The following is a 9,720-nucleotide window of genomic DNA, read 5'->3' as shown; positions in this document are numbered from 1 at the left end:
AGCACTCCTAAGACACTGTCACATCCAGCTTCCAACACCTCCTCTGAGAGGTAGCATCATCTTGTCTCCAGCGTACCATAATGAAATCATCCCTAAGACCAGGATACGTGCATCCACATCTGCTCTTCTGTGCAGGGCTGCTCACAAAAGTCACCATTTTCAGATGTGCTCTTCATACCTGTTTGCTAGAACTGGAGCTAATGCAGCAAGCTGACAGACAGCCACGAGCCACCACTCATGGGACTGCGAGCCACATGTGGCTCCCACCTCACCGAGCTACAGATTGGGGACCCCTGCTGTAAAGGAAGGTTTCTGGTTTGGCTGTAATCCCTAAAGTATGTGGCAAAACCCTTGAAAGGGTTGTTACAGACTTTAGGCTCGCTCCTTCCCATAGGTGGCAGCAGAGTTCCTGTGTGTTTGCATCCAGTACAGTCAGCACACCCTGCCTGCAGTCACATGGTGCACCAGAAGTCACTGTGCACAGAACTACGCCTCCCATGCTGCCTTGCAGCCAGTGTTTCCAGCAGTGAGGCAGCTTCAGAGCTCGGGATGGCCAGAACCCGCTGGAGAGCCACAGGGGGCGCCCTGCTCTCTGTGCTGCTCCTTGCGGTGGGCTTATTGGTGGCTGCGCTTCTCCTGAGGACATACACACTGCCGAGCAGACTGGTCACCTGGCAGGGACCCGGGGCGGCAGAAGTGGCGTTTACACCTGAGGAGAGGCAGCAGCTGAAGAGAGCCATAGTAGGTGAGTGAGCTGCGTATATGGAGAGTGTACAGGAGTGTAGCCCAGGAGTTATAGACCAGGAGTTATAGACCAGGAGTTATAGACCAGGAGTTATAGACCAGGAGTTATAGACCAGGAGTTATAGACCAGGAGAGGAGAGTTGCCAACGTGACTTTTTATTTTGTACGGACATATTGGAAAACCATAATAAATCATTAGGACTATTAGTGCTAGATGTCTACAGCCCATAATTCTGATATGGAGACATCACTGTAAAATTACAATTACACTCAATATTATCTCTATAAGATTCTTCAGCCTCCAATCACGGACCAGCACAGAAAAGTGGAGCAAAAACATCCATAACATCATAGTTAAAATACGTATATGAAGTTTATTTAATAATTATAACAATACAAAATATCCACACCGTAAGTAGGTGCTGTATGCATCATGCACACAAAGGAGGGCAATAAAGAGAGGACATAACAGTTACCAGGCTAACAGCAGGGAAACACAGTATATATTCCATCAATTACATAGATTTGTAAGCAAATGATCGCTATAGAACATGGTCCAACCGGTATCCAAACGTCTAATTAGTGTCAGCAACGTGCACTAAATGTGCCATAATGTAGATCAAGCTTACCCATTACTGTTTGTTCAGAAAAGAGTGTCCCCAACTGGCCTGGTGCCCCTGGACGCGCGTTTCGCGTAATCGCTTCCTCAACAGGGTTCAATTCCAATCACGGACGCCTGAAATGATTTTGTCCTGCCCATAAAAACTGGCATCATTTTTACAACCTGTCGTGGATTTTCTGACTACCTTGGCAGAGAGCCGTGCACGATGGGTGTATGCATGAGTATATCATGTGCTGTATCTACAGTATTGTGACATGATGACATTTTGTAACAGCAGTACAAGTAGTCAGATTATCAAACCTCTGTCAAAATGTATATAGAGACTGCTGAAAATTTTTAACCCCTTATAAGACCCAGAGGCCATTTTCCGTTTTTGCGTTTTCGTTTCCCCCCCCCCCCCCCCCTTCTACCCAAAGCCATAACTTTTTTTTTTTATTTTTCAGTCAAAATGGCCATGTGAGGGCTTATTTTTTTGTGGGACAAGTTGTACTTTTGAATGACACCATTGGTTTTACCATATAGTGTACTGGAAAACAGGAACAAAATTCCAAGTGCTGTGTTTTTTTGTGTTTTTTTTATCATGTCCACTAAATGCTAAAACTGACCTGCCATTATGATTCTCAAGTCATTACGAGTTCATAGACAACAAATATGTCAAGGTTTTATTTTGTTTAAGTTGTGAAAAAAAATCCAAACATTGGTAAAAAAAAAATAGTGCCATATTCCGAGAAATGTAGCGTCTTTATTTTTCGTGATCTCTGGTTGGGTGAGGGCTTATTTCTTTCTCGCTTCATTGGGGGACACAGGTAACCATGGGTGTATGCTGCTGTCACTAGGAGACACTATGCAAATAAAGACGAAATAACTCCTCCCCGGCAGTATACACCCTTCGAGAGGCACCAGGCAACCCAGTTTTTGCTTAGTGTCTGTAGGAGGCGGACCTGGATTTAACACCAGATCGCATTTGTTTTTTTCTTTCAGGTTTTGTGTGTGTTTATTAACCCCTTTCTGACATCGGACGTACTATCCCGTCGAGGTGGGGTGGGCCCGTATGACCACCGACGGGATAGTACATCCAGCACGATCGGCCGCGCTCACGGGGGGAGCGCGGCCGATCGCGGCCGGGTGTCAGCTGACTATCGCAGCTAATATCCAGCACTATGTGCCAGGAGTAGTGTTGAGCGATACCTTCCGATATCGGAAAGTATCGGTATCGGAAAGTATCGGCCGATACCGTCAAAATATCGGATCTAATCCGATACCGATACCCGATCCCAATGCAAGTCAATGGGACGAAAATATCGGAATTAAAATAAACCCTTTCTTAACTTGTAGGTTCATTCTACATGAAGGAAAACAACTAAGAATAATGTAGGATGTATTGGGGGACGTGGCGGAGACATTAAAGGCACAGAGGTTTAGCCCAATCTAATAGAATAGCAGGATTTTGTTTTGTTTTTTATGACGTTCGGCGTTAGAAAGATTTTGACTATGTTAATTTTTTTTTTATTTTGTCAGATATTGATGTTGCACTACTTCCACGCCCTTCACCTTCTTTTTTACTTCTCCCACACTTTCTTCTTCATTATCCTCATCATGAGCTTCTTTGACATCAACTTCTTCACCTTATTCATCTTCTTCTTCATCTTCTACCTATTATTTTTTTGGTTACATTGTTCATATTCTTTTTATTTTACTATTATCTTCATCATATTCTACTTCTTCATCATATTCTTATTTGTGACAGGCATTCCCGTAGTTGTTATCTATAAAAGTTTGAAGACTACACCTTCCGTTCTGCCTGTCACAAAACAGTTACATTTGTCCGCGTTCAGTTTGGCCTGCAGCATCAGGCTTTATCCAGGGGCACCACGAGGAGGAACGGACTCACCCCCATACACTGCTTAGTCTTCTTCTGCTTATAATTTAGATAATATTTTTTGCTCTGATATTTAGTGTTATGCTTAATGTTCTTCTGCTCTTTGTTCTGCAGCCTCTTGTTCTTCTGCTTCTCGGTCTTCCAGGTCGTCGTCGTCTCCAGGGTCGTCGTCTCCGGGGTCGTCGTCATCGGGGTGGTCTTCAGGGTCGTCGTCATCGGGGTGGTCTTCAGGGTCATCGTCTCCAGGGTCGTCGTCATCACGGTGGTTGTCGTCTCTGGTGTCGTCGTCATCTTAGGGGTGGTCTTCCGGGTCATCGTGTTTAGTCTCTTGAACTTGGAAATGTAGCAGAAGGTACAAGAAGGCTGAGAAAATGCCGAGAACCAGCTGATGGAACTGGAACTCGGATGGCTACCCAAAGGTCCAAGAGCCAATGGAACTACCGAGGACCAGCTGACGTTACTGGAACCCGGTTACTAAGCAGGAGGTACCCGTGCCTGAAAGCACTACCAAGGACCACCTGACGTTGGTGGAACTTGGATACCCAGAGGGAGGCACCTAAGCCAAAGGCTCTGCCCGGAACCAGCTGACGGTACTGGAACCAGGATGGGGAGCAGAAGGTACAAGAGCAAGTGTCTGCGTGGCTTTTGCAGGACACGATGCCGGCTGCACAGCAGGGGAACAGCTGGCGGTGCTGAACCCCACTGACACATTGGCTGGTGTTTTTCTCTGTGCAGCTAGCAGTACCGGGCCCCAGCTAGCAGTACCGGGCCCCAACTGGCGGTGTTAGAGCCCGGGGTCAGCAGGAGGAGGAGATGGAGCAGAGTGTAGGCCGAAGCCTGCACTGGCGGCAGCTTTGGGTCTGTTGTGCCTGCGTGGCAGTTGCAGGACACGTTGCCGGCTGCACAGCAGGGGAACAGCTGGCGGTGCTGAACCCCACTGACACATTGGCTGGTGTTTTTCTCTGTGCAGCTAGCAGTACGGGCCCCCACTGGCGGTGTTGGAGCCCGGGCTCTGCAGGGGGAGCAGAGTGTAGGCCGAAGCCTAATTGAACCAATTTCAAAGGTAACCTTTAACCCCCCCTCAGGTGTTACAAAGTAGAAGAGCCACAGCTTATGCAGCAGTAGTGCTGCACAAGTCAAAGGTTGCTCTTTTAATTTTGCTCCTTGCACACGCTGAATGAAACACGTATAACATTTAGCCCTTTATACAGTCAAACTGTGTTGGAGGCGCGAGTTCCCTTTGTAATGAGACGCAGCACAGATGTCAAGAATCCCACCTTGGTGCTGGGTGCAGCCTCCTGAGCGTTGTTATTTGCTGTACAGGAGTCTGCGCTGTCGTGTTATCCCCTGGCCTAGCGCTGTTAGCGCTGCCCATCTTCTGACATCATTTAATGTCGGCCGGTGCGGTTCGCGATGACCATGAATCCCAGCCCCACAGTGTCTTAACATTGTTAAAACACTGCGGGGCTGGGATTCATGGCCTGGCGCAGCACATATGTTCGCCTCTCACACTCGGGTCCTTACACCCGCTTCAGACTGTGCGGCGTCAGCTGATCCCTTATCGCATGCCACGGCCATGAAGCCGCACAGTCTGAAGAAGGCGGAAGGAGATGAGGGACAGGCGAACTGATGCACTGATCATGTCCATCAATCACACCCTCGCAGTCCCAATAAATAAGACACCGAGGGGCGTTGTGTGGGTCAGGGCGGCCGCAGAGGCGCAGGCAGCCAAACAATGATGCCAGAAGACGGGCAGCGCTACCAAGGGGGTTGCAGCGTGTCATTACAAAGGAAAGTCACACCACCGGGACGGTTAAATGGTCACACAGAGGACACATTTTAGACGTGTTTTCAGTTCCACATGTGCGAGGAGAATACGTTTATGAGCCACCTTGCACACATGCAGCATTACCGCTGTACAAGGTGGCTGTAAAACGTACAAACGCCTGGGGGAGGGGGGACAGGTTCCCTTCAGTTTCAGTTCTTGTGTCTGCGTGGCTTTTGCAGGACACGATGCCGGCTGCACAGCAGGGGAACAGCTGGCGGTGCTGAACCCCACTGACACATTGGCTGGTGTTTTTCTCTGTGCAGCTAGCACATCTGGGCCAAAACTGGCGGTGTTAGAGCCCAGGGTCAGCAGGAGGAGCAGGGGGAGCGGAGTGTAGGCCGAAGCCTGCACTGGAGCAAGTTGAAAGGAAACCTTTAACCCCCCCCCCCAGGCGTTTGTAGCTGAAAGAGCCATTGTGTACAGCACTAATGCTGGAAAAGGTAAACTTAGCTCTTTTAATTATGGTCCTTGCACATGCTGAACCTAACACTTATGAAATGTGTCCCCTCACAGCGTTAAACCGTCCGGTAGGTGGAACTTTCCTTTGTCGTGTGACGCAGCACAGCCATCATTTTTACCCCCGTGGCGCCGTGCGCTGCCTCCTCAGCGTTGTTTGAATCTGTCCCGGAGCCTGCGCTGTTAGGTTAGCCCTTGGCCATGCACACGTTGCGCTGCCCGTCTTCTGACATCATTTGTGTCAGGCTGGCTGCGCCTGTGCGGGTGCGCTGGCCGAGATCCCGCCTCGCAGTGTCGTCTAATGTAATCCCACCGCGGGCCTGGGATCCGTGGCCATGCGCAGTGCATATCCTCGCCTCTCACTCCCCTCCCTACGGCTTCTTCAGACTGTGCGGTGTCACGGCCGTGGCATGCTATTAGGGATCAGCTGACACCGCACAGTCTGAAGAAGCCGTAGGGAGGGGAGTGAGAGGCGAGGATATGCACTGCGCATGGCCACGGATCCCAGGCCCGCGGTGGGATTACATTAGACGACACTGCGAGGCGGGATCTCGGCCAGCGCACCCGCACAGGCGCAGCCAGCCTGACACCAAATGATGTCAGAAGACGGGCAGCGCAACATGTGTGCATGGCCAAGGGCTAACCTAACAGCGCAGGCTCCGGGACAGATTCAAACAACGCTGAGGAGGCGGCGCACGGCGCCACGGGGGTAAAAATGATGGCTGTGCTGCGTCACACGACAAAGGAAAGTTCCACCTACCGGACGGTTTAACGGTGTGAGGGGACACATTTCATAAGTGTTAGGTTCAGCATGTGCAAGGAGCACCACGAAAAGAGGCACTTTTTCCCTTTGCATCATTACTGCTGCACAAGGTGGCTCCTTCAGTAACAAACGCCTGGGGGGGGGGGACAGGTTCCCTTAAATTTAACTTGTTGTGCCTGCGTGGCGGTCGCAGTACACGTTGCCGTATACACAGCAGGGGAACAGCTGGCGGTGCTGAACCCCACTAACACATTGGCGAGGTGTTTGGCTCTGTGCGTACAGCACTTCTGGACGGCAACTAGCGGTGTTGTAGCCCAGGGACAGGTGGAGGAGGAGGAGGAGGTGGAGGAGGTAGGAGGGATTGCCACACACACAGCTGGGGAACAGCAGACGTTACTGAACCCCAATAACAGAGGAGGGACTGTTGGGACTGTGCGGACAGCACTTCTGGACGGCAACTAGCGGTGTTGGAGCCCAGGGACAGGTGGAGGAGGAGGTAGGAGGAGGTAGGAGGAGGTAGGAGGGATTGCCACACACACAGCTGGGGAACAGCAGACGTTACTGAACCCCAATAACAGAGGAGGGACTGTTGGGACTGTGCGGACAGCACTTCTGGACGGCAACTAGCGGTGTTGGAGCCCAGGGACAGGTGGAGGAGGTAGGAGGGATTGCCACACACACAGCTGGGGAACAGCAGACGTTACTGAACCCCAATAACAGAGGAGGGACTGTTGGGACTGTGCGGACAGCACTTCTGGACGGCAACTAGCGGTGTTGGAGCCCAGGGACAGGTGGAGGAGGAGGAGGTAGGAGGAGGTAGGAGGGATTGCCACACACACAGCTGGGGAACAGCAGACGTTACTGAACCCCAATAACAGAGGAGGGACTGTTGGGACTGTGCGGACAGCACTTCTGGATGGCAACTAGCGGTGTTGGAGCCCAGGGACAGGTGGAGGAGGTAGGAGGAGGTAGGAGGGATTGCCACACACACAGCAGGGGAACAGCTGACGTTACTGAACCCCAATAACAGAGGAGCGACTGTTGACTGTGCGGACAGCACTTCTGGACGGCAACTAGCGGTGTTGGAGCCCAGGGACAGGTGGAGGAGGAGGAGGTAGGAGGGATTGCCACACACACAGCTGGGGAACAGCAGACGTTACTGAACCCCAATAACAGAGGAGGGACTGTTGGGACTGTGCGGACAGCACTTCTGGACGGCAACTAGCGGTGTTAGAGCCCAGGGACAGGTGGAGGAGGAGGAGGTGGAGGAGGTAGGAGGAGGTAGGAGGGATTGCCACACACACAGCAGGGGAACAGCTGACGTTACTGAACCCCAATAACAGAGGAGCGACTGTTGACTGTGCGGACAGCACTTCTGGACGGCAACTAGCGGTGTTGGAGCCCAGGGACAGGTGGAGGAGGAGGAGGTAGGAGGGATTGCCACACACACAGCTGGGGAACAGCAGACGTTACTGAACCCCAATAACAGAGGAGGGACTGTTGGGACTGTGCGGACAGCACTTCTGGACGGCAACTAGCGGTGTTGGAGCCCAGGGACAGGTGGAGGAGGAGGTAGGAGGGATTGCCACACACACAGCAGGGGAACAGCTGACGTTACTGAACCCCAATAACAGAGGAGCGACTGTTGACTGTGCGGACAGCACTTCTGGACGGCAACTAGCGGTGTTGGAGCCCAGGGACAGGTGGAGGAGGAGGAGGTAGGAGGAGGTAGGAGGGATTGCCACACACACAGCTGGGGAACAGCAGACGTTACTGAACCCCAATAACAGAGGAGGGACTGTTGGGACTGTGCGGACAGCACTTCTGGACGGCAACTAGCGGTGTTGGAGCCCAGGGACAGGTGGAGGAGGAGGAGGTAGGAGGAGGTAGGAGGGATTGCCACACACACAGCTGGGGAACAGCAGACGTTACTGAACCCCAATAACAGAGGAGGGACTGTGCGTACAGCACTTCTGGACGGCAACTAGCGGTGTTGGAGCCCAGGGACAGGTGGAAAAGCAGAGGAACACAATGTAGGCCGAAGCCTGATTGGAGAAAGTCGAAAGGGAACCTTTAACCCCCCCCAAGGCGTTTGTAGCTGAAAGAGCCAGCTTGTGCAGCACAAAAGATGCAAAAGGAAAAGGTGGCTTTTTCATCATGCTCCTTGCAAACACAGAACTAAACACTTATAAAATGTGTCCCCTGAAACCGTGAAACCGTCCCGGAGGTGGGACTTTCCTTCGTAATATGACGCAGCAAAAACGTCATTCCTACCCCCCCGGCGCCGTGCCACGGCTCCTCAGCGTTGTTTGATTCCGTCCCAGAGCCTGCGCTGTTATGTTATCCCGTGGCCAGGCACACTTAGCGCTGCCCATCTTCTGACATCATTTGGTGTCAGGCTGGCTGCGCCTGTGCGGCCGCGCTGGCCGAGAGCCCGCCTCGCAGTGTCTTCTGATTTAATCCCACTGGGGGCCTGGGATCCATGGCCATGCGCAGTGCATATCCTCGCCTCTCACTCCCCTCCCTACGGCTTCTTAAGACTGTGCGGTGTCACGGCCGTGGCATGCTATTAGGGACCAGCTGACACCGAACAGTCTGAAGAAGCCATAGGGAGATGAGTGAGAGGTGGAGGTTCAGATATGCACTGCGCATGTCCATGGATCCCAGGCCCCCAATGGGATTAAATCAGAAGACACTGCGAGGCGGGCTCTCGGCCAGCGCGGCCGCACAGGCGCAGCCATCCTGACACCAAATGATGCCAGAAGACGGGCAGCGCTAAGTGTGCCTGGCCACGGGATAACATAACAGCGCAGGCTCCGGGACGGAATCAAACAACGCTGAGGAGCCGGGGCACGGCGCCAAGGGGGTAGGAATGACGGCTGTGCTGCGTCATATTACGAAGGAAAGTCCCACCTCCGGGACGGTTTTACGGTATCAGTGGACACATTTTATAAGTGTTAAGTTCTGCGTGTGCAAGGAGCTAAACAAAAATAGCTACCTTTTCCTTGTGCAGCATTACTGCTGCACAAGTGGCTCTTTCAGTAACAAACGCCTTGGGGGGGGGGGGGACAGATTCCCTTACATTTCAGTTGTGTCAGCGTGGCGGTCGCAGGACACATTGCCGGCTACACAGCTGGGGATCAGCTGACGTTACTGAAACCCAATAACACTGGGTCGAATGTTTTGACTGTGCAGACTACACTTCTGAGCCTCAACTAGCGGTGTTGGAGCCCAGGAATTTAAGTTCAGGTGGTAGAAAGATGAACACAACAGGAGACCTGGACAACGTAAACAGTGACCTAATTATTTAATCAGGAAGAGGAGTGGCAAATTCCTGCGAGATCCAGGCCTTGTTCATTTTCAGGAAAGTAAGCCGGTCAACGTTATCGGAGGATAGTCGCATGCGACGGTCAGTTAGTACACCACCT

The 9,720-nt window shown here is 52.0% G+C and overlaps 1 protein-coding gene across 1 annotated transcript in view; it reads left to right on the top strand.

Annotated features, from left to right (window-relative positions):
* Window positions 1–473: 473 nt before the first annotated feature.
* The window catches only part of PM20D1 (peptidase M20 domain containing 1), a 189,067-nt gene continuing 179,820 nt past the window's right edge, over window positions 474–9,720 (top strand). Inside the window, exon 1 of the mRNA XM_077295146.1 lies at window positions 474–745. Coding sequence (XP_077151261.1) covers window positions 550–745 — 196 coding nt within the window. The 5' untranslated portion in view covers window positions 474–549. The remainder of the gene's footprint in view (window positions 746–9,720) is intronic.

Source organism: Ranitomeya variabilis, chromosome 3 (assembly GCF_051348905.1).
Source record: "Ranitomeya variabilis isolate aRanVar5 chromosome 3, aRanVar5.hap1, whole genome shotgun sequence".
Lineage (NCBI taxonomy): Eukaryota > Metazoa > Chordata > Amphibia > Anura > Dendrobatidae > Ranitomeya > Ranitomeya variabilis.
This window is presented reverse-complemented; position numbering and strand designations above follow the sequence as displayed.